General features: G+C 40.8%; 2 protein-coding genes across 4 annotated transcripts in view; one reads left to right on the plus strand and one right to left on the minus strand.

Annotated features, from left to right (window-relative positions):
• The window catches only part of FBXO28 (F-box protein 28), a 30430-nt gene extending 24985 nt beyond the window's left edge, over nt 1-5445 (minus strand). For all 3 annotated transcript variants that reach the window (XM_082612764.1, XM_082612763.1, XM_082612765.1), the window contains exon 1: nt 5159-5445. In XM_082612764.1, the coding sequence (XP_082468890.1) occupies nt 5159-5425 (267 nt within the window). In that variant the 5' untranslated portion in view covers nt 5426-5445. The remainder of the gene's footprint in view (nt 1-5158) is intronic.
• TP53BP2 (tumor protein p53 binding protein 2) overlaps nt 1-26049 on the plus strand; it is a 194343-nt gene that overhangs the window by 55762 nt on the left and 112532 nt on the right. The gene's annotated exons all lie outside the window — the stretch shown is intronic.

A 26049-nucleotide genomic window follows, 5' to 3' on the forward strand; every position in this document is an offset into this window, starting at 1 on the left:
GGCACTAGTCTAGAAAGTAGGACTTCTTTATTTTAAGGACATTAGTGGGGGGTTCTTACTACACTACTAAAGTTTAGAGATGGAGCTAAACCACGATCTTCCTATAATCCTCTCAATCAGACAAATCTGCTGTGTAGAACATTTGACAAGCCATCTAGGCTGGATTCTTCAAAAAGTCATGAAAGAATGAAAATAGTGAAAAAGTGGGAGGAATGTTCTAGATTAAAGAGTCTAATGTATTATTAGATTTAAGAACCTTAACTACCTCCCCAACCCCTCCGAGGTATAAAAAAACATTTTGAGGACAACTGAAAAATCTGAATATAAAATGTAATATTAAATCCCTTGGAAGTGATGATATTGTGATTATATAGAAGAAGTATTCAGGGGTAAATGTCATTATATTTGCACCTTACTTTCTAATGGTGAATAAGCATACAAGTGAAAGAGATACAGCAAATGTGGCAAACAGTTAATGACAGGTGATAAAATCATTTAAAAAATGAACAATGAATGAGCCAGGCCTATTTGTTTTTTCAGTGAACTCCTCTTAATTTCCCTTACCTATTAAAAATATTGATACAACTTGCCCCCTCTTTCGTAAGAATACTTTAATCTTTTATAAAAAAAATTCTATCTACCTGGCATGGATTGTTTAAGATACAATACTATATACAGAGAGACAGAGTTAATTCTCAATCGTCTGCTGATAAAATTACAACAAATTAAAAATTCTCTGGGTGTCCTCCCTAAATATTCACTTGGAAAGAAAATGTAAATTTATTTTAATATTAGCCTGAGCAAAACAGTTAGGATAATTACATGCCTTTTTTCTGCTGGGAATGTTCTTCTATCTCTGACTGGATGAAAATTCATGATCTTGAGGAAGCCTCTCCTGATTAGCCTCAACATTCTTGTCTTTACTACTATGCATTTGTTGTCCTAGTGCTTTGTAAATGTGCTCAAGGAAGGTGTTTACGTTGTCTCAATGAAGATACTGTGGACAGGGTTACTGACTGAACACCTTTGCTTTGAGACTGTGCAGGAGTGAACTGTCCCCAAAATATTATAATTTCTTACCTATACTTAAGTACCTGTTAATAAAATCAATAACCTGATGATGACATGGTGGGGGAAAAAAAAACCCAGCAACGCAGAGTGTATTTTCTATAATACAGCGATACAGAGCAATGGTCCTCAAAGTATGTGACCCTTGGGATTCCCAAGATCCTTTCAAGAGTTTGCGAAGCTAAACTATTTTCATAATACTAAGATGTTATTTGCCATTTTCATGCTTATTCTCTCACAAGATACAGCAGACTTTTCTAGAGGTAACATGACATGTGATGACAGCTAAGGGTGATGCATTGCGTATTCTTGTGTTTTCTAGACTTTTCAAAGGTAAGCTCTTAGGGTCCTCAATAATTTTTAAGAGTGTAAAGGGGTCCCGAGACAAAAAAATTTGAGAACTGCTGGTATAGAGCAAGAGATAGGAGGAAGACAGCTTGCCTACTTAAAAAAACAAGTAATGGTTTTCCATTTTCCTTCGTATTTTCTACCAATGAACCCTCTCTACAACTGAAGTTTTCAAACACATTTGAAGAAAAGATGTGAAAGGAACTAGAAATGGGCAATAGACTTAACTAGATAGAGTGCTTCAGAGAAATATCTTGGGACAAAAGCATATATTTATGTACCTTGTTACCAAATGGAAAATTTCATTCCAGATAATAAGCAGGACTTCTGAATTTAACTTTTAGTCAAATTTGTCCTGAACCACTAATAGGATTCCATTAAATTTATAGGAGCTCCAATAGAATCACAGAGGAGAAAGTATGATAGGATCTCTCTAAAACAACTTTTTTTTTTTTTGGCTGTGCCACGCAGCTTCCAGGATCTCAGTTCCCCAACCAGGGATTGAACCCCAACCCCCTGCAGTGAAAGCGGGAGTTCTAACCACTGGACCACCAGGGAATTCCCTAAGACAACTTTTTTGTTTGTTTGTTTGTTTTTGTTTTTTTGTTTTTTTGCGGTACACGGGCCTCTCACTGTTGTGGCCTCTCCCGTTGCGGAGCACAAGCTCCGGACACGCAGGCTCAGCGGCCATGGCTCACGGGCCTAGCCGCTCCGCGGTATGTGGGATCTTCCCGGACCGGGGCATGAACCCGTGTCCCCTGCATTGGCAGGCGGACTCTCAACCACTGCGCCACCAGGGAAGCCCCCTAAGACAACTTTTAAAAAGCCTCCCATACTCATTTTTTCAGTGAGCGACAACACTGTACTCATGAGTCAAAGTTATACGTTTAAAGTTAGCTTTGATCTGCTCTGTAACTAGCTGTAGGACCTCACTTCTTAACCTGTGCCACTTGTTTCAAAAACTCTCATACCTGCCAAGGAGGCCTAGGTGACAATCTAATGATGCATCAGCACAAATTTGTGTGATTTACTGGCAGAACAACTCAAAGTACATGTTTTGTCATTTCAAAAGTTGTGTTCATCCAATTAATTTTAAATATATTGGAGAAGTTAAATATTTAAAGAGTTATTTTTATGTAACCAGGATTTCCAAGTTCCATGTACATTTTGGAGCAAATAGTCAATGGCAGAAAAAACAAAACAAAATCCAATTTAATAAGGCATTTGGACAGTCCCTTGGAAATAACTGGAGAGTCAAACTTCAATAATTCATGGCAACAGGAAGCAAATTATCAACTAAACTGCACAAGTAATTGAAAAATGTTATTTAGTCATTTCAACTTAGAGCAAATCTTTTCAAGAAAATACAGAGTAGTTAAGTGGATCAAGCACCTGTCCTCTAATTTAGGTGCTAACAATAGTTATGACTGAGGTCCTAATAAGGCAAGTAAATTGGGAAGGAAGAAAAAAAAAAGAAACACCTGAAAAATAAACTAGCTCATCAACCAATGAATAGTTGACATTTAGCTTTATGGAAACCAATTCTGTTCTTAATCAATATCACTCTCTTCCAATTATATCCAACCTAACTCCACTCAAGGAACTACGTAATTTATATGCCAGAGAGCAGCACACACACACTGCTACTGATTTTCCGGCAAACAGCATTTAGGTATAAATGGTCACTTAAATGAGAAAAGGCATGTAAAGGACCTAACGAGCACTATCTCTAGGCAGCCAATTTCATTAAACGATCGTAATTAAATTAATGCTGACATCTAGTGGCAAGAAAGAATCTTTCATGTTACTTGAATTGTACCTTATGACATCAAACCAATGAATCTACAACCAAAGACACTTCCAAATCCCACAAAAGATTATCCATTTAATCTAAGAATTATCCATTAACATTAAGAAAGGAATAAGAAATAGTTCCCCATTACTAAAGCAGAGGAAAAAAAACATCTTTAAGATGTAAAACTGGCAGCAGAATCTTTTTGGGGGGTAGGAGTGGAGGGGTGGTAAGGGACTCCTTATGGAAAAAATCTTTGAAACTACAAATTTGTATCTTTAAAACACTAGAATAGATAACTGCTTAAAAATTAAGAATGCAGCTGAATACTTCACTTGAAAGAGATGTCATTTACTAATAAATTGTGGGGTGTGTTTTTAACTTTGTCCCCTAGGACAGGCTGGTTTTCCCCCCTTTAAAAACGTTTTTAATTTTTTAAAAAATAAAATGACCTACAAATGAATAACCCCCCCACCCAGTTCTCCTCAACACTTATAAAACAGAACTGTGAACATCCCAAGCTTTACAAAGGCATTGTCTGGCTGAAAGGCTCAATTCAATCAAATGCTATGGCCAATTTCCAGACACCAGGAATGTATACCATGAATTCTGATCAAACATCATCCTTTACAAAAATTTGAAGGAATATTTAAGATTCTACAAGAAATTCTGGATGACATGTCCTGGAAATTAAGGGACAATCATTTTGAAATATCACTTTTCAAATGAAGAATTTTCCATCCTGCAGACTGGCATGGTTAATGTGCTATGTTGACAAGAAAAAAACCCAACAACTGTCCACCAGTTTGAATGAATATTTACAAGCTTCCTTTAAAAAATAAGTATACTTGCAGAAATACAATTATAATCAATTTTAGATTGGAGGTGTACACCTAAAATATGGCATATTGATTATTAAGAAAATGCTATACACAGCACATTCAGCAATATGTCTTTGTCCTCTTAAAAACAACACGACCACAGATTTAGCTTCCACACAGAATCGGTCTGCAATCATTTCAAAATGTCCACCTCCTTCAATTTCCTTACCATTTAAATTCACTGAAAGGAAGCAAAATACCTGACTGACCTAAGATATTCATCAAACCTTCAGTGAAACTTCTGGAATGAAGAAAATCCCAATGGCAATTTATTTTCATAAATCATGGACTGAACTACTGTGATTTTAAGGTATAAAACCTCTCCTAAAGCTGGCGGGTGGGCGTAAATCACTAGTTAGAAAACGAACTGCAGGAAAGAAAAAAAAAAACCTTCTCAAGGGGCAAGTTGCTTCACTATGGGTGGGAAGTATCAGGGGTGAGGCAAAGCCGGAATAGTCACTTCTCAGGGCTCTACTTTACTGGTCAACTAGGGCGCTGGGGTTGAGGCTACGTTCCAATTCCTCCAAACCTCTACCGGCTTTTGGGAGGACCGACCGATCCGACTTTATTTTCTGCAACAAGAAAACTTGGCGGGGGGGGGGGCGGGGGAACAATACGTTATTCTCGCAGACAAACCAAACCTGGCTGGGATCATCTCGCCTACTTCGGAGTGCTGGCCCCCCAACTCCGGCCGGGGGCTGGAGGGTGATATACAAAAGGCAGGTGGCGAGACCCCTCCGGCGTCCACTTTCAGGTCGGAAGGAGGTGGGAAGCCCAGCTCCCGCTGCCTCCCCGGCCGCGGCCCCGCTTCCGGGTGGGGGGCACGGAGCCCCCCAAGGCCAAGTTCCCGCAGGCAGTCGCCCCCAGCCCCAAAGCAAGGGCAAAATCCGGACAAGACCCGCGGACCGGCCCCGACAGAGACTTTGGGGCGGGAGGGGCGCGCTCGGTGCTCTGGCGCCGGCTGCGGCTCCCAAGGGGCTCCCTCCCCGAGGAACGCTCTTTCCCTCTCGGGCCCTCCCCAAACCTCGGCCCGGCGGAGAGGGCGGCGGGGGTTCCGTGGGGGCCTCACCAGGCGGAGCTGGCTAATTTCGTCGTAGGACATAAAGCTGAGGATGTTTTCGATGGCTACGATGGGCAGCGCCACGAGCGTGTTGTTTTGAGGCAGCTGGTCCGGAGCCAGCGCCGGGGCCGGGGGAGCCTGGGACCCCGGCTGCGGGGGCTGGGGCGGGGGAGGTGGGGGCAGTCGCTGGGTAGAGCCGATGGCCGAAGGGGAGCCGCCGTCGCCGTGGCCACCGCCTCCTTCCTCCACCATCCTTTCCTCCGACGCCGCCGCCATCTTGGGGATTTGATTCCTTCCTCCCACTGCAAGGGGAAGAGGGACTCTTCCGGTGCGTCACTTCCGCCTCTTGAGCCGCCGGGGAGGGGCACCTGGAGAAGGGGGAGGAGCCCGTGGATGACAGACGGAGAGAGACACATTGCTGCTTGTTCAAGTGGGAAGTAGAGAAGATAGTCTTTGTAAGCCCTTTCTTCTAAGATTGGAAACGACTTGAGGGCAAGGGAACCCTGTCTAAAATTAACTTCATCGTGCAATTTTCTTAAAGTGCTTCCAATTTTCTTAAAGTGCTTTCCTGATAAAGGGAGATAAAAATTATGTTAACTAGTAAGTGTCGATGGAATGATGTAGAGTATCATCATTTTTCAAGAACCATAGTAATAATTGATTTAGGTAAAAAGGAATGAGGGATTGATTAAAACTACCATATGAATGAACTTTGAATACATGTTCAATTAAAGAGGCCAGACACAAAGGATCACATATTGTATGAATCCGTTGATATGAAACGTCTGAAATAGCCAAATCGACAAAGACAGAAAGTAGATTAGTGGTTCCCAGGGGCTGGAAAGAGCAAAGGAAAGGAGAATGACTGCTAAGGGGTGAAAGGTTTCTTTCTGGGGTAACGAAAATGTTCTGGAATTAGATAATGGTGATCGGTGCACAACTTTGTGAATACACTAAAAACCAATGAATTGTACACTTTCAAATAGTGAATTTTATAATACGTGAATTGTATCTCAATAAAAAATTGATTTAGGGGCTTTCCTGGTGGCGCAGTGGTTGAGAATCCGCCTGCCTATGTAGAGGACACGGGTTCGTGCCCCGGTCCGGGAAGATCCCACATGCCGCGGAGCGGCTGGGCCCGTGAGCCATGGCCGCTGAGCCTGCGCGTCCGGAGCCTGTGGCCGCTGAGCCTGCGCGTCCGGAGCCTGTGCTCCGCAACGGGAGAGGCCACAACAGTGAGAGGCCCGCGTTCCGCAAAAAAAAAAAAAAAAAAAAAAAAAAAATTGATTTAGGCAAGAATCATCAAAAGATGCTAAAACTAGAAAGTAAAGGTGTGATGTGGAATATAATATTTACATAGTCTCAAAATAATCCCCATAAATTACATATCAATTACAAAATAAAAAGGTTTACAATAGTGAAAGTTGGTGGACACCACCACACCAAATGATCAAAATTAACATCATGAGTTATGGGGGGAAATGGATATTATACAGTTCCTGATGTGTTATCTTAAAAAGGACATAACATAATGTGGTATTCCTACCAAAAAATACATAACCTGTATTTGAGGTAGACAAATCTAGGTAACTATCCCGTCGTCTTAAAAAAGGTTAATGTCATGAAAGACAAAGGCTATGAAATTTTACCAGATTAAAAGAGATGAAAGCAACAAGATAACTAACTAAACATGGGTGATCCTGGATTGGATCATGGAGTAGGAAGAAGAGCAATAAGAACATTACTGTGACAATTGGCAAAATTTGAATATAGAATATATGTTAGATAATAATATTGTAATCATATTAAGTTTCCTGATTTGGATAATTTTATTGCAGTCTCATAAGAGAATGTCCTTCTTCTTAGGAAATACACGTTGAAGTGTTTAGGGGTAAAGGAGCATGATATCTCAATTTGCTCTTAAATGGTTCAATATGTAGATAGATAGAGAATGAGATTAATAAAGCAAATATGATAAATGTTAACAATTGCTGAATCCAGATGAAGAGCATATGAGAGTTTGTACTATCTTTTTTTTTTTTCCTGCCAGTTTTCTGGAGCTATAGTTGACAGACAGCACTGTATAAGTTTAATGTGTACACATAATGACTTGACTTACATACATCATGAAATGATTATCACAATAAGATTAGTGGACATCCATCATCTCATATAGATACAAAATTAAAGAAATAGAAACATTTTTTTTCTTGTGGTGAGAACTCTTAGGATTTACTCTCTTAACAGCTTTCATATATCACCTCTAGCAGTGTTAATTATATTTCTCACGTTGTACATTACGTATCCTTGTACTATCCTGTGACAAGGATTAAAGGTGCACAAATCACTAAATTTTGAAGCTTTCTGTCTTTCGTTCTGGGTGTTTAATCTTTTTTTTTTTTTTTTTTTTTTGCGGTACGCGGGCCTCTTACTGTTGTAGCCTCTCCCGTTGCGGAACACAGGCTCCAGACGCGCAGGCTCAGCAGCCATGGCTCACGGGCCCAGCCGCTCCACGGCATGTGGAATCTTCCCGGACCAGGGCACGAACCCGTGTCCCAGCAGGGGACATCGGCAGGCGGACTCTCAACCACTGCACCACCAGGGAAGCCCTGGGTCTTTAATCTTTAAGTTTGCAATGTGTCCTTTCTTTTCCTGCTTTGGTTTGGAATCTAATTGTTGCATGGTAGAAACTGCAGCAGAAGCTAGGCATGACTAAGGGCTAAAGGAAAGGGAGTGGCAACTAAAGCAAGGAGATGAACTGGAGGTGGTGGTAGTGGTTAGCTTGTTAGAATTGGCGTCCTTTCCCCATTCATGGGTATGTAAGCTATTGGTCATTTTACCCATCATTGTTGCAGATCATAGAATTCTTTGATGTTACTTCTTTAGTTCCTCTACCCTAGGATTGCTTAGCATTCAATTATGCCTAAGTATGTGCATATTTGTAATCTGTTAACTTTATCTCCACTAATATATTGTAATTTCATTTTTCTACCTAGGGTATTGCTATATCTTCATAGAACCTGTTACAATTTTATCTGAAATGAGTTCATTTTCTACCTTGCTTTATTAGAGTTATATACTTTGATGGTAGGTTGGATTGAGATTGAATTTCTGTAAATGGAATCGTGCTTTATCTTTATAAAGAAAACCCCTAGGGGCTTCCCTGGTGGTTCAGTCGTTAAGAATCCGCCTGCCAATGCAGGAGACATGGGTTTGAGCCCTGGTCCGGGAAGGTCGCACATGCCGCGGAGCAACTAAGCCTGTGTGCCACAACTACTGAGCTTGAGCTCTAGAGCCCATGAGCCACAACTACTGAGCCCACGAGCCACAACTACTGAGCCCACGTGTCACACGAAGAGTAGCCCCCACTCACTGCAACTAGAGAAAGCCCGCACACAGCAACGAAGACCCAACACAGCCAAAAATAAATAAATGTTAAAAAAAAGAAAATCCTTTAAGAAGTGAATCATCACTCCCTTCGTCTATTGGATAAATCCACGAGTTATATGCAGTTTTGTTTTGTTTGAAATGGACCTGTGAAAAGTCTTCCTGTTCCCTTATCTCTCCACATGTGGTCAACTAGTTAACATCTAGGCCAGGCTGACCCCTGATCTAAACAACAGAATAAAACTTTGGAAACAATTTAAACCACTTCCTGCCAGTAAGCCCATTTAACTTGTCTTCTGTTTATGTATATTGGATCTGTGCCCCTATGTTCCCTACATATTTTTTTTAAAAGAGAAAGTTTCAAAACAAATGATTGCTTTGTTTCAATTATTGAAACCAATGCTTGTTTTAGAGATGTTTCCCAATCAAAACAAATACTTGTAACTAAAACAGATATTTGAACTTCTGGGAGTTCTGACTTCTAAATGTAGTTTTTACACCATCCGTGTACCATAGGATCGTTGCAGGATAATGATCTCTAGTACAGGATGGACCTACGCATCTTAAGATCTGTGTGTTTCTAGTTTCATATTTAATGAGAGAGTAATATTACCTTCCTTCTTTATTTCACAAAGTTCATATGAGGATGAGCTGAGATAGCAAATGGGTGGACTTTAGAATTCCTTAGATTAAAGATGTTCAAGTCAATTTACTGTAATGTAGTATAGTCACTGTACATTATCCTGGCCCCATTATCCATCTGCTTTCCTGGTTAAGATGTGTTCTGAGAGGATAGGATTGGGTTGGGTGCAGTGAGGTATGCTGGGGGCTAAGCTATTCAGTGGCACCTCCACAGGAAGATGGACTTTATATGTGAAAAGAGGAAACTAAAACCAGACATTGTTTTTCCTATTTGTTAGCAGATTTGTAACATATAGAAAGAAGGGTGAACTCATAGACTAACGAAAAAGAGTTTTGAGGGTTTCTATGGATTCTAATTAACCATGTATTTTTTTCCTTTTTAATTGCAGTAAAGAAAAAACATAAAATTTGTCATCTTAACCATTTCTAAAAGTACAGTTCAGTAGTGTTAAGAATATTCACATTGTTGTGCAATCTCTAGAACACTTTCATCCTGCAAAACTGAAACCCTGTGCTCATTAAACAACAACTCCCCATTCCTCCCTGCCCCCAGCCCTTGGCAACCTCCATGCTACTATCTGTTTCTATGAATTTGACTATTCTAGACACCTCATGTAAATGGAATCATTCCAGTGCTTGTCTTTTTGTGAACTGGCTTATTTCTCTTAGCATAATGTCCTCAAGTTTCATACGTGTTGTAGCGTGTGTCAAGATTTTCTTCCTTTTTAAGGCTGTATAATATTCTATTGTATGTATATCCCACATTTTGTTTATTCATCAACGGACACTTGAGTTGCCTCTACCTCTTGGCTACTGTGAATAATGCTGCTATAAAAATGGGTATGCAAATATGTCTTCAGGATCCTGCGTCCAGTTCTTTTGGATATCTGCTCAAAAGTAGGATTGCTGGATCATATGGTATTTTCATTTTTAACTTTTCGAGGAACCACCATACTGTTTTCCATGGCAACAACACTGCTTTACATTCCCAACAACAGTGCACAGAGGTTCCAATCTCTCCATATCCTTGCCAACACTTGTAATTTTCTGGTTTTTGTTTTTTGATAGTAGCCATCCTAATGAGTGTGAGGTGATATCTCCTTAGGGTTTTAGTTTTCATTTCCCTAAGTATTAGTGATATTGAGCAGATGCTTGTTGGCTATTTCATATGTCGTCTCTGGAGAAATGGCTATTCAAGGCCTTTGCTCGGCTTTTAATTGTTTTTGTTGTTGTTGAGTTGTAGAAGTTCTTTATATGTTCTGGATATTCACCCTTTTTCAGGTAAATGATTTGCAAATAGTTTCTCGCGTTCTGTAGGTTGTCTTTTCACTCTGTTTATCGTGTCCTTAGATATACGGAGGTTTTTAAGTTTGATGTAGTCCCACTTACTTATTTGTTCTTTTGTTGCCTGTGCTCTTGGTGTCATATACAAGAAATCATTGCCAAATCCAACGTCATGAAGCTATTGCCTATTTTTTTTGGAGATATATAGTTTTAGATCTAACATTTAGGTCTTTGCTCTATTCTGAGTTGATTTTTGTATACGGTACAAGGTAAGGGTCAAACTTCATTCTTTTGCATGTGGATATCCAGTTTTCCCAGCATCATTTGTCCTTTCTCCATTAACTGATCTTGGCACCCTTGTCATAGATCGTCTGACCACATATGAGTGGGTTTCTTTCTGGGCTCTCTATCCTGTTCCTTTGGTCTACATGCCTGTCTTTCTGCTAGTAGCGCCCTGTTTTGATTACTGTAACTTTGTAATACATTTTGAAATCAGAATGTGTAAGACCTCCAACTTTATGTTTCTTTTACTATTTTTTTTAAGACACATTTTTGGACTAGATGAGTAGTTTCCTGTCATGGCACATGTCTGAAATTCTATTATTAGATACATTTTTTTTAATTTAAAGCTTTGACTCTAGGGAAAGTTACCTCACCAAACTTTCAATTCAGCAAGTGCTTATTGCTTGCTAGATGGATAAGGCACCAGGAAGATACTAATGTAAATGATGCTTCACATCCCTGAGAGGAAGTGAATCTGACTGCAACGTTGGTTACCACATGAATCCACTGAACTGATTGCATTGACCTGGCTGGCTGGACTGGCATCTCCTTATTTCCTCATATACAGTGTTTCTAAAGTTTATTTGGAAAGAAAAGTTGAATTTCATGGACTGTTTTTCATACAAAGTGATTCAGCTTTCTCCTGCCATTAGAAAAGTGTGTAAACAAAAATTATAGGAACATGTAAGTAGTAGTTAGTTCCAACTTAAAGGATCAGGGAAAACTTCGCAGAGGTTACATTTCAGCTTTACCTAGAAGGATGATGGTATTGGGATACTTGCGGACGCTTTCTTAATTAAAAAGTGACAAAGGGTATGAGGACATTTCAAACAAGAGGAACAGTAAGAGCAAATAACACCAACTATGTAAACAACCGGAAGATCAGGAAAGTGCACGTGTGTACAGGATTTTGGGCTTTAATTCTGTAGACTAGTGGGGATTATTTTTGTTCTTAATTCTTTTGAAATGCTTGTGCCAATTATCAGTTTATTGCCTCTGAGCTCTAAATTCACCCTTTTTGACTGCTTTGTGAAAACAGATATGGGCCCTGTAAATATTTTTCCTTCCCAGAGAGATGTTGCCACAGGAAAGGGTTTTCTTACTGGTTCCAGTGTGCTTGCTTGGCAGGCTCCTGCAGCAAGCACGCGGGTGGCTTCTCCTGCCCCATCTCCTGCACTGCATCGTAGTTAGGGGCACCCCGTGGACACCAGCTCTCCCTGGCACCTCCTCCTCCCTCGGATGGTTTTGTAGTAAAGTGCCTCTGGTGAGACACCTCCCGGAGAACAGCTTTCCACTTTCAGTAAAGCCTCAGAGGGTGGATTATTTCCAGCAAGTTTTGCCAGCACAGCACAACGCAACCTCAACTTCTCTGCTGTCCAGTGAGACACAGCTGCGCCCTCCAGCAAGGTCTGGGTCTCAGGCCTGGAGGAGTTTCTTCGGCACTGCTGTGTCTCAGTTCAAAGGATATGGCTGCTCCTTATATTTGCCATTTCTATATTCTTTTTTTCTCTTTTTTTTTTTTGTGGTACGCGGGCCTCTCACTGTTGTGGCCTCTCCCGTTGCGGAGCACAGGCTCCGGACGCGCAGGCTCAGCGGCCATGGCTCACGGGCCCAGCCGCTCCACGGCATGTGGGATCATCCCGGACCAGGGCACGAACCTGTGTCCCCTGCATCGGCAGGCGGACTCTCAACCACTGCGCCACCAGGGAAGCCCTATGCTCTGTTTTTAAATGTATCCAGGATTTTGTTTTAATCAGGTATAGTAAGATGACAGACATAGAGACAACTACCTTGAAAGGAGAGTTTATTACTTATAATTCCCAAGAGGAAGGGGCCACCACATCACACACACACACACACACACACACACACACACACACGCACACACACACACATTCCATGTGAAATCATGTGGGGAAGCACCACGATCAGCTATGAGGCAGAAGGAACAGAGGGGAAAGTGTGGCCCAGGGCGTTTATTGTGGTTTTTCGGGGGAAGGAATGGGTGAAGCGAGATAGGCAAGTTGACCAAGTTTAGGATTGGAGAGCTTGAATAATTTCAGCAGGCTCTGGGCTACCAGGTTGTCTCTAGTTGTCCTGTACTTGGCTCCGGGGTGATTTAGGGCAAGGGGATAGTGTTCTGAACTGACAGAGGCTGGTAAAAGGAGGTGGTTGGACTCTGAATTGGTTGGTGTGCATATCAAAGACATGTTCAAAGGCAAGTTGTTTTCTATCTCTAGGAATATGCAAATCCTGGGAGAGGCAGTCCTTCCCCAGGTTGAAATGCCCCAAGATGTCTAAGCATCGTAAAATATAGAAAATAAGAAACCTGATTAATACACCTTCTCTGACCTCCCCTCTGCCCCCAGTGGTCTTGTCTTCCATTCTATCTCAGCTACTTACTCTCATAGTCATGTGGTAGACCTTGTCATTGTCAGTGACTGGAACTTTTTATATATGTTTCCAACATCCCAGTCTCTGGCCATCTCCTCCTATCTTTGCAGCTCACTCTCTCTAATACCTCAGTGTTAATAATCGTCTGAACCCACTGGGACCTACCTCCATTGATCACGCTAGTTTTTCTCCTGTCCCTCATCCTTCTCATAACATGGCTTCCTGCCTAACTCTGCTCAAATTCCATTGATAGTCATTATCCTTACTCCCTTGTAGAAATCCTCTACTCGCTTGCCCTTTCTCACTTTATCATGCTTCTGGCTAAACTATGGTATTAATATGGTTAAAGTGTGGCTAGATCCAACTCTCTACTTACTCTGCCTGCAGTAGAAAGCTGAACGTGGCTGCCAAAAAGAAAAAAAAAAAGTAACCATGTTGACTGTTCTCATTTTAAATTCATGATCATGACCCTCAAGTGGACCTTACTGCTGCTCTACAATCACTGTACATTTCCCAAGTTCACTTCCTCTACCATTTTTTCTAATGATTATTTCACAGCTTCTCCTCTCTTCTCAAACCTTCAGTACTCCTCCACCTCTCCACCTGCGTTGTTATTGATCTGTCTTCTTAACTACTTCAGTGACAAAATAGAAGCAATCAAAAGAGAACTTCCACAAGCTCTCATCCCACATGTACCCACTGACCTGTACCTACCCATGTACTCTGCCTTCTCTTTTGTTACTTTGGATGAATTTTCTAGTTCCCAGAGAGGGCTAACCTTTCTGCTTCCCTAGTAGATCCCACCTTCCCTCCTCTACTCAGGAAATCACTCCTGCAATTTTCCTTTCTCTCCATTAAAATTTCTCTCTTTACCTAATATTTCTCCTCAGCATACACACATACCATTAGTTTTCCCGTCTTAAAAAAAAACCCAAAAAACAGCTCTTGACCTCACATATCCTTGCAGCTACTACTCCATCTCTCTCCTTCCCTTCACTGCAAAACTTCTTGAGTCGGCCACATTTCCTGCCTCTAATTTCTCTTCTTATATCCTCTCTTGATTCCGCTCCAATCAGGCTTTTACCCTGGCCACATCTTCAAAATTGCTCTTATTAAGGTCTCCAGGAGCTACACATTGCTAAATCCAATGGCCAATATTTAGTTCTCATCTTACTTGACTTGTCAAAGGCATTTGAGAAGGTTGTTCTACCCTCTTTAAAATACTTGCTGTGCCTGGCTTTCAGGTCATACATCATCCTGTTTTCCTTCTACCCGACTTGCCTCTTCTTTCATTCTCTCTTCATTTCCCCGATCTCCTAATATTGGGGTGTCTCAGGGCTCAGTCGTTGGCCTTCTTCTCTTTATTATCTATATTCACTCTCTAGGTGGTCTCATCTATTGCCTTCTAAAACAAACATATCTCCAGCCCCATCCACTCTTGTGAACTTGAGATTTAAATATCCAACTGCCTAAGGAATATTTCCATTTGGATGTCTAATAGTCATCTCAAATTTAGTACATCTCCAAATGACTGTATCCCCAACTGAGCTCCGTCAAACCTGCTCTTTCCACAGTGTTCCTCATCTCAATGAATGGTGACTTCATTCTTCCTCTTGCTCAGACCCAAAACCTTGAAGTCATTTTAAAAAAAACAGTTGTATTAAGATATAATTTAAATATCATACGTCACCCATTTAAAGTGTACAATTCAATGACTTTTAGTGTATTCACAGAGTTGGGTGACCATTACCACAATCAATTTGAGAACATTTTTATTACTCCAAAAAGAAACCCTGCACCCCTGAGTTGAAGTCATTCTTAACCCTTCTCTTTCACAGCCCACATCCAATCCATCAGCAAGTCCTGTAGGCTCTACCTTCAGCATATATTCTGAATATTCCACTTCTCACCACTTCTACTGCTTGTTCAAGCCACCATCACCTCTTGCCTGGGTTACTGTAATGGCTTCTTAACTGGTGTTCCTGCATCTTCCCTCATCTATTCTCAACCCAGCAGCCAGAGTGACCCTACTATAACATAAGTCAGATCCCATCTCTCTTCTTCATAGTTTCCATTAGTCAGTAAAAGCTAAAGTCCTTACAAAGGCCAACAAGACCTGACAAACTCTGGCCCCATGACAGCTCTGACCTCATTGTTTACTGCTCTCCTCATCACTTTTATGCTTCAGACACATGGCCTCTTACTCGCCTCACGCCCAACATTCTCCTGCCTCAAGGTCATTCCCTCTCCCTGGAAAGTCCTTTACCTAGATGTTTCCATGGCTCACTTCTTCTTCTTCTTTTTCTTTTTTTTCTTTTTTGGTTTAAACAAAAAAACTCCTTTATTTCTCACAGTTCTGAAGGCTGAGAAATCCAAGATCAAGGTTCTGGCAGATTTGGTGTCTAGTTAGGGAACACTTCCTGGTTTATGGATGCTTATCTTTTTGTTGTATCCTCACATGGTGGAGAGCAGAGAGTTGGCTATCTTGTTCCTCTTTTAAGGAAACTAGTCTCACCATGGGACTCCACCTTCTTGACTCCATGGTTCACTTCTTCACATAAGTGGATTTACCGTAAAGCAAAGAAAGCTTAAATGTCAGGCTCCTTCACTTGCTATAGGCCCTTTATTGCACATTCAGACAACATTTTAATGAAGGATGGTGAGAGATGATGAGTTGATAGCAGGGTAGCAGGATATTTGAATCTCAATATTCCAATTAAGTGTTGGGACAGCTAGACATGATCTGTCCCTATCTCCTGTTGGTATGGGTCAGCGTGTCTCAGAATTGTGGTCAGAAACTTGCATCAGAAGAATCTGGAGCGGGTTGTTAAAAATGAAGTTTCCTAGGACTTATCTGAGATCTACCAAATCAGAAACTCTGAGAGTCTTCACTGTAAATAAGCTCCACACCTATTCCTTAGGCATGCTACAGGGTGGCTTTTCTGTATTTATGTGTCCTCCCACCCCAACTCCCATGGCATAATCTATGAGGAAGCTGCTGTTTTTAGATTGCATAATTGTGTACTCAGGTTCATAGTACTGTTAGAACTCAGATTTTCTCATCAGTTAACTATTTAAGAACTCTCTTTTCTCTGGCTTTCAGGCACTGGCCTCTACTTCTGTGATTTTCATAAAGCATTGTGGAGAATAGGTCACCCCACTTTTTTTGATAAATACTTTTGATTTTTTCCCCCTTAAACTTGGATTTGTAATTCTTTTCAAAGCAAACTTGTCTCATTTTTCTTTGTATGCCTCGAGTAGCTGGCATGGTGCATTGGCAGAGTAGATGCTAACAAATATCCAATGAATTAGATTAAATGATCATGATGCAGAGTGGAGGGGGGTTTTTACAGTTCTTAGTCATTGGAATGTAATGTGGGGGTCACCTCTTTAATGTCTGCAAGGGTTGGGCAGTGGTAGAGGAGTTGTCACCAGTGTGAGCCACAGCAGTGTGAAGTCTGAAGGACATTATTCCCCAAGGCAGCTCCTGATCTACAAAGCTTCAAGATCAAAAGTGGTTCTGATTCAAGCCTAACTAGAGACTCCTACCTACAGAGGCTTCAAAAGAAATGATGGTCCATGACTCGTTAATAACTGCTTCATACTTTCCTAGGCTTCATCGAAATGTGACACCATGGTTTGGAGTCTCAAGCCCTAAACAGCAAGCTAGAATGATTCTGAAGCTTAAAAGAGAGAAAAGCCTGAAAACTTTGGATGGAAACACCACATACAGCATTTCTAATGTCTTGATTGTCCCCTGGTCATTGTTCCATACCTACAGGTGGGGGCACATGTTAGGACATAGGTATGGGGAGCAGGTACAGTAGTGCATCAGAGCCAGACTGGGAAGTGAAGGCAGAGTTAAGGAGCAAAGCCAATGTATTGCATGTCAGAAAAGAAGATGCCAAGAGCTGAGAGGGTGGATGGCAGAATTGGGAGCATGGAATGGGAGTTAAAGTCAAGAATTTTTCAAAGAAAATGAGATGGCAGGAGCTGCAGACTAGGGGTGCCTGGTATATTTCTGAATCTGATGGGGTCTGAACTAACAATTGTGGTTCAGATCCCATCTGCTTGATTCAGATACATCTCAGAAAGCAGAAGCCCAGTGAGAAGGGCTTAAAAATTTTTTTTAAAATTAAAGTATAGTTGATTTATCATGTTGTGTTAGTTTCTGTTGTACAGCAAAGTGATTCAGTTATACATATGTACACATTCTTTTTTACATTCTTTTCCATAATGGTTCATCATAGGATATTGACTATATTTCCCTGTGCCATACAGTAGGACCTTGTTGTTTATCCATTCTATATATAATAGTTTGCATGTGTTAACCTCAAACTACCCATCCATTCTCTCCAACCTCCCCTCCCCCTTGGCAACCACAAGTCTCTTCTCTATGTCTATGAGTCTGTTTCTGCTTTGTAGATAGGTTCATTTGTGTCATATTTTAAATTCCACATATAAATGATATCATATGGTATTTGTCTTTCTCTTTCTGATTTGTTTCACTTGAAATGAAAATCTCTAGGTCCATGCATGTTATCGCAAATGGCATTATTTCATTCTTTATTATTTTTTTTATTTTTATTTTTTTTTTGCGATACGCGGGCCTCTCACTGTTGTGACCTCTCCCGTTGCGGAGCACAGGCTCCGGACGCTCAGGCTCAGCGGCCATGGCTCACGGGCCCAGTCGCTCCGCGGCATGTGGGATCTTCCCGGACCAGGGCACGAACCCGTGTCCCCTGCATCAGCAGGCGGACTCTCAACCACTGCACCACCAGGGAAGCCCAATGACATATTTTTTAATTAAAGTAAAAACGAAACCGAACATTTTCATCACCCCAAAAGATTCCCTCGCGTTCCTTCCCAGTCAATTCCCACTCCTCATACCTCTCGCTCCAGGCAACCACTGGGATGCATTCTATAATCACAGATTGGATTTTTTTGTCCTGGAGTTTTGTGTAAATGGAATGATAAGTGCCGGGGAGAGAAAGATGAATCATTCATGGTCAACTGTCTGGCACGTTTCTCAACTTTTAGGTCTGTGTCCTCATTGATAACGATAGAAATCTCAGATCCTGTACTGATTTACAGGGTATGTACATAGTGAGGCATGCCCCCATGTCCCCTACTTTCTTATGACCTTGAGAAACAGTGCTTCTTTGTGTCCTCTGCAGCAAAGAGCTTGTTGAGAATTACTTTCAGACATTTTCATATCGAAAATGTACACTTTCCTTTTTTCCAATGTAAAATAATATTAGAACATTATAATGTGATTTCAACTTACATAGTTCACTTCTCCAAATTCTGAGAAGTCCCCATCTTGGGTGGAGGGATGGTCCTTACCTTTGAGAATCACTTGTCTATTTTTTTGTCCGAGGGGGTGGCTTGTGGGATCTTCGTTCCCCAGCCTGGGATTGAACCCGGGCCACGGCAGTGAAAGTGCAGAGTCCTAACCACTGGACTGCCAGGGAAGTCCCATCGCTTGTCTATTCTAACAATCACATGGAAATTAGATGGCTAACTATTGGCATTGATCTGCCAAAGGACATTCTGGGAAGAAGTTGTACAGCGTTTTGCCTCTCCCAGCTCGATTTAAAGTGCTTGTCCTTTTATGGAAACCAAACATTTAACGATCACAGGCCAAAGCAATTACTCATGTCTTTGTTTTATATCCCTTGGCTTCCTGATATTATTTTTAATAGTTCTTCCATAATCATATAATAGCTTCATTTATAGGGTCATTGGGATCCACGAAATAATGAGTGTTCAAATAGGTTATCCAGAGACTTCAAATCGTTACAAGAGGCAGGACATTCCCAGCTGGGCTGTTGTAGGATTTAGTTTTCACAGCAAAGAAATCAAATAGTATCATACTGCAACTGCAAACGGAGAACATACAAGTGTTGGAATCTAATGTGTCCTAATAGCACATTTAAATTTTGACTAGTGGGATGGCAGAATGCAGGGCACACAGCTATGGAGGAGGGTTAGTTTGTCCAAAGGAAAGAAGCAGTTGATTTACTTAGGGAACTACATCTTCCTCTTCTTCCTCTTCCTCCTCCTCTTTATGATAACAGTAATGGTCATAGTGATTTTGTACTTGGTTTTCATTTTCAGCCCAAGATTTCACAGCTTTTTCTCTAATGCTCAAATTACCAAAGAACAGGTATCAGAGTAGGAGGAATAAAAAAAAATACTGAGAAAGAAAAAAAAAATGAAAGAGAGAGAAGCTAGGCATTGCATCCGTTTTTCTAGTTACTCTAAAATCTGTGCATGTGTTGAGCCATCAGCAGGAAGCTGGCTAACATTATTTTTGTTCCCTATAGATGTTTTTGTGGCTGTTGAGGACTATATTACACACTATTTCCTTTGTGAGAGCCTGCAGGAAAAAAATTTTCTCTGATTTTAATAGTTGTTCTTTTCCTGTGCAACAAATTGCTTTAAACTTCGGAGAGCACCGTGCATCATGTAATTGATCATATTTTTTTCTTCTGTTCTAGAATCCTGAATATTCAGAGTTCAGAATTTGTGGCTCCCACCTCTACCCAGTGAATAAGCCCTCCTAGCTTCCTTCTATTTTTTCTATCCTGATAGTCTCTTCATTCTGATTTCCTCACTAGATTTTATTTTAATTTTATTACAGTGTATTGTAGGATTACTGAGACACTCTGTATCCTCTTTGGAAACAAAGGCATATAAATAAGAACTTATGGGGGAGAAACGCCTTGATAGTAAGGGACCTGGGCAGTTATCTTGTGGTTTTGCAGTTTGAATTTTTATTGTACAGGTTCTGGACTCTGGCCACTGGGGCTTCAAATCTTCACTTTACTACTTCCTGTTTGATCTAAGGGAAGTCACTTAATCTCTTCATGCCAGTAGTTTTCTGCTTAAGCAGATCCATCTCAGTTTTTTCATTTACTTAGCATTACTTAGGAAATCCACTTATTTGGTTTAACCTTCTAGGTTCTCTGTGTTCAGGACATCATGGTCTTTTAGTCACAGCGTAGCCAGTATATTAGTTATGTGTATTCTTACATAACAAATTATCCCAAACTTTTAGCAAATTAAAACAACACATATTTATTATTTTATAGTTACTGTGAGTCAGAAATCTGTGATGGGCTTAGCTGGGTCCTCTGCTTCAGAATTTCTTATAAGGCTGGGACTTCCCTGGTTGTCCAGTGGTTAAGACTCCGTGCTTCTACTGCAGGGGGCACAGGTTCAACCCCTGGGCCAGGAACTAAGATCCCACATCGGTGTGTTCAAAAAAAAAAAAAAAAATATATATATATATATATAATTTCCTAAAAGGCTGAAATCAGGGTGTTACCTGAAGGCTCAGCTGGGGAGGGATCAGCTTCCAATTTCACACACATGGTTGTTGACTGGATTCAGTTCCTTTTGGCTTTAAAAATTGAAATATAGTCGATTTACAATATAGTGTTAGTTTCAGGTGTACAGCAAAGTGATTCTGATATATATATTCTTTTTAAAAATTATTTTCCATTGTAAGTTATTACAAGATATTGAATATAGTTCCCTGTGCTATATGGTAAATCCTTGTTGTTTATCTGTTTTATATATGGTAGTATATAAAATAGTATCTGCCAATCCCATACTCCTAATTTATCCCTCCCTCTCCTTCCCCTTTGGTAACCGTAAGTTTGCTTTCTATGTCTGTGAGTCTGTTTCTGTTGGTAAATAAGCTCGTTTGTATTATTTTTTGGAATTCACATATAAGCGATATCATGTAATATTTGTCTTTGTCTGATTTGCTTCACTTAGTATGATAATCTCTAGGTCCACCCACATTGCTGCAAATGGCATTATTTCATCCTTTTTTATGGCTGAGTAATATTCCGTTGTATATATATACCACATCTTCTTAAACCAATCGTATGTTGATGGGCACTAGGGTTGTTTCCATGTCTTGGATATTGTACATAGTGCTGCTATGAACATTGCAGAGTATGTATCTTTTCAAATTAGAGTTTTAATCTTTTCCAGGTATATGCCCAGGAGTGGGATTGCTGGTCATACAGTAACTCTATTTTTAGTTTTCTAAGGAACCTCCTTACTGTTCTCCATAGTGGCTGCACCAATTTACATTCCCACCAACAGTGTAGGAGGGTTCCCTTTTCTCTACACCTCCTCCAGCATTTATTATTTGTAGACTTTTTGATGATGGCCAATCTGACCAGTATGAAGTGATACCTCATTGTGGTTTTGATTTGCATTTCTCTAATAATTTGGATTCAGTTCTTTGAGGGTTGTTGGACTGAGGCCTCCCTCAATACCTTGCCTTTTGCTTCATCAAAACCAGTAATAGATTTGATCTGCTAGCAAGATGAAAGTCACCATCTTTTGTAACCTAAAGTATAATAAAGAATGTTTCTCATCTTTGCTCCTGGTTCCTGGAAGATAACCTCTACATCCTTGGAATTTCCTGAGTTATAGGAGTGTCTTTTTTATTCATGGTGGGACCCTCGACCATACCTGAGTTTATGAGATGAAAAGGATGCAAAGTCAGATTAGAGGGTTGGAATTTTTAGCTCAACCTCCAGGGAGAAAAAGGGGTTGGAGACTGAGCTCAACCAATGATTAAATCAACCCAGGACAAGTAATGAAACTGCAATAAAAACTTTGGAAACTGAAGCTCAGTGAGCTTCCTGGCTTGCGAATGCACTGATGTACTAAGAGGTTGCTGTGTCCTGATTTTACAGGGAGAGGACATGAAAACTCTGCATCAGAGGCCCTCCCCAACTTTTCTCTGTGTGCCTTCATTTGCCTGGTCCTAATTTGTATCCTTTACAATAAAACTGTAATTCTAAGTATAGCACTTTCCTGAGTGCTGTGAGTTGTTCTAATGAATTGTTGAACCCTAGAGGGTAGTGAGAATCCCTGGATCTGGAGCCCGCTGCTCAGAAGGGTCAGTGGCTTGGGGATGCCCAAACTTGTGGCTGGCATCTAAAGTGCAGGCAATTTTGTTGGGGTCTGTGCCCTTAAATCTGTGGACTCTAGTCACTCCCGGCGGCTAGCGTCAGATTGCATTGCAGTATCGCACCTAATCATGAAATGACATCCCATCACTTTTGCTGTATTCTGTTGGATAGAAGGAGTCATGAGGTTCAGCTCACACTGGAGAGAAGAGGATTGCATTAGGGTGTGAACCCCAGGAGGCAGAGAACATTGGCAGCCTTGTCAGAAGTTTTTGATCACAGTCAGTGTAGCCCCATGGAGTAAGGTGATCCGTCTTAGAACATCTTGATCGATTAGATGCACATGAGATCATGGATTATGAAATTTTAATGCTGGAAAGGATGTTAGATATTGTCTAATCTAGTTCAACCCTCTTGTTTTACAGATGAGAAAAGTCAGGCTTAGTGTGCGTAGGTGTCTTGTTTGAGAACATGTGATGAGCCAGTGTCAAAGTCAGGACAAGAACTCAGTGCTCGGGCTTCCCTGGTGGCGCAGTGGTTGAGATTCCGCCTGCCGATGCAGGGGACACGGGTTCGTGCCCCGGTCTGGGAAGATCCCACATGCCGTGGAGCGGCTGGGCCCGTGAGCCATGGCTGCTGAGCCCGCGCGTCCAGAGCCTGTGCTCCGCAACGGGAGAGGCCACCACAGGGAAAGGCCCGCGTACCGCAAAAAAAAAAAAAAAAAAAAAGTACTCAGTGCTCTTTTCCCAATACCATGCTGACTAAATTATTTAATCTAGCCAATAAGTAAATTAAAACTGCTATAGATAAATAGTTACATTCATAAAGGACATTCACAAAGCTTATGAGCTCCTTAGCCAAGACAGAAAAACTCCCAGGATGAGAAGATTCAGGTAGGGTCAAAGATTTTGAAAGGCAAAGATTTTAACTGGCAGAAAATTGGAAAAGCTCTTTGTTTCCAGTACATGATGCAGTGATTTTTTAAAAATTAGAAAATCAAATTAAGAAGGAAGCGTAGAATTTCAGAGGTTAGAAAACAAAATGTAGAAGCAAAAGGGAATTAAGCTTCAGACTCATAGTTCACAGAGTATTAGTCATGTTCTCTAGACTGGTCCATACGTGAATTCAGCTTCTTGATTAGTGTCATGATCAGTGGCAGAGGAGTTCTAGAACCAGTACTGAAATGAATGTTGCACAGCTCGCAACACGCTAGCAGAAATTATATGATGAGCTGAAGTGGTTTGACCTCGAATAAGATGGGCAGAAAAAAATGCTATTAGGACATAATAAAGGAGCTAATTATGGCTTCTCTAATTGGTTTACAAAATAGCTTCGATTCTGACTGCTGAGCAGGTTGCCAGGAAACAGCAGGCTTTGGCATTGTCGGGGTTGGAGGGAGTGGGTAAGAAGCAATGGTCTGCTTCATTTTCAGCAAAGGCAGAAGGCAGCTCGCAAAGTCAAGTTAAACTTCAAACAGCGATTCAGGACTAACGGGGGCTCTAGCCTCCAAAGGCATTATTGGACAAAAGGACTTCTTACAGCAGAGTGTGGTCATGTCACTGACCACAAACAATATCACTAACTCTATTATCTTCACCAGTTAGACCGTGCCCTTCAATGTGTAATTCACAACTGATACTCCCAGCCGTGTTGTCTCTCTTGCCACACTCAAAGCAAATCCTTTGTTCCATTCCCACAAGGTTACTCAGGGTTCCTCAGTCAGGCTGTGAGATTTTTGCCCTCATGCCTTTCCCTATGCCATCTAAATCTTCCTCATTTTTCTGGACCAGATAAAGTCTGCTCCTCTCTGGGAAGCCTTCTCAATACTACTACCACTTTATCATTGAACAAAAGCCTAGCACTGTGCTAAGTGCTTTGTAAATATTAATTCAATCCTTATAATAGCTTTAAGAGGTGGGTACTGTTGTTACTGTCAGAGGAAGGCTCAGAGACAGGAGCATTTCAAAAAGGAAAGAAAAAGTTTACTTACAAAGAATGCAGGAGAGTCAAACTTCAGAAGGTCTGGCACAGCAAACCCAAACACAGGGATTTAAAGAGATAAAACCTACCAAGCTGCCGAGGTTACATATCTGTTCACAGTAAAAAACAACCTTCTCGAGTGATTATCATATTCTCAAAAGTCATGATGTCTGTATAAAAAATAAATAAAATAAAATTCAAAAATTCAAAAAAAAGTCGTGATGTATTTTCAGACAACAACATTGCATGAAATAGATAGAATTGCTTTTTTTTAAGGGAGTTTATGGGAAATATTCAAGATTTCTTTATTTGGGGGGACAGAATCAGACATTTTTGGTTTATCTCGGAGTCAAAGTGGTTTTTGTTCATCTGACTATGAACTGTAAAGAACATAATCATGTTGAAAACAAGGCAAAGTATCCGTTTTTCCTTCTACATATCCCCCACCCCTATCTTGGCTCATTACAGATCAGGAAACTGAAGCAAAGAGAGGTGAAATAATTTGCTTCAGGTTGTAGGGGTGGCAGATGGTGGAGTGGATTTGAACACAGGTGGCCGGGTTCCACTGGATGACGATACCTGCCCATTCTCAAGGGTACCTCCTTTCTCAGAAATTACTAGCTACTTCCTGCCCATCCATTCATTTATCATTTAATGATTCATGGCCCTATACTATTATTTCATTTTGCATATGTAATTGTCTTATTTCCCCACTGGCCTGAAGGACCCTTTCTAGCTGGGACTTTGTGATGCTGGCATTTGATAGCGCTCCACACACAGTTGTTGTTCTATAAATATTTGAGAATGGTGAGTGACCCTCAGGCCCATTTCCACCTGTACAAGCTGGTGGGGGACTGCTCATTATTTACCAAACTTTACTCATACTCATGGTTATTGGAAATATATGCAGCATTATTTTGAGCAAAAGCAAAATATTGAAAATTGAGATTTCTGTGAGGACCCAGAAAGACTTGCTCTAGGCTTGGGAATGCCAAAACTTAAGGTATTTTTCTTCCCGTTTACATTGAAACACCTCCCCAGGCCTTCTGAAATGTCACTGAAGGTCACACTTTGGGGTGGCAGCAAAGAGCTGCTACCATCCAAGGACACGGCTCCAGCCAGTTCCTATAGCAGTGGCCGAGGGAAAATGGCTTAATCTTCCTAGGCTTTCATTTCCCATAACACAAGCTTAAGAATCCGTCAGTATAATGATCTCCCCGAAGAGTTGAGGTGAGAAATGTCAGAAATAAGCCTTTCAAGTGAAGGAGATTCACAGTAATAAACTTTTGCTAAAAAAGCCATCCATCTATTTAACAGGCTAGAAACATAACCACCTTTTCTTTTCCAGTGAAAAATAATGTTCTTAGCATTTTCGAGAGATGACCGCTGGCTAGGCGTTCCGTATTTGTGGGTTATTTTATGGCTGCATTTTAAATTCTTGCAATGAATGGCTTCTGTCACAAAGCTTGGCCCATCATCATACCACAGAGGTATCTCCAACAGTACCACCTTCATCTCTGTAGCTTAAAAAAATATATCTAACTTCCTCTAAGTATTTACATAGCGCATAGTATTCTTTCCTCTGCAAAATGTTGGCTTCGAAATGCGTACTTTGGATGTCATTCTGTTGAGGCAGAGAATTTTGTAATCTTACTTTAACATACTAGGATATGGTACTCCTTTCCCACTTGGATAATTTTTTTCCCCAGTCAGTAGAAATCCCTTTTTATGAGAAGTAAAGAAAACCACACAGACTGTTCAGTTTCTCTCTGAACATATTATAGTAGCATGCTACCTAATTTTTTTCTTTTTTTTTGAAGAAGCCAGGTTCTAAACAACACACAAGCAAACAAATAAAAAGAAAACTAATTATGGTCAAGGAAGCCGTAAAAACAAGCCATCATTCTAGTTTGGGGTAAGTCAAGAGATGTGGCATTGTCAGCCAGATGAAAGAGTTGGTTCTAGGCTTAGGCAGTTATTGAAATTGTT

The sequence above is a fragment of the Mesoplodon mirus genome, assembly GCF_964341445.2.
Source record: "Mesoplodon mirus genome assembly, chromosome: 3".
NCBI classification, from domain to species: domain Eukaryota; kingdom Metazoa; phylum Chordata; class Mammalia; order Artiodactyla; family Ziphiidae; genus Mesoplodon; species Mesoplodon mirus.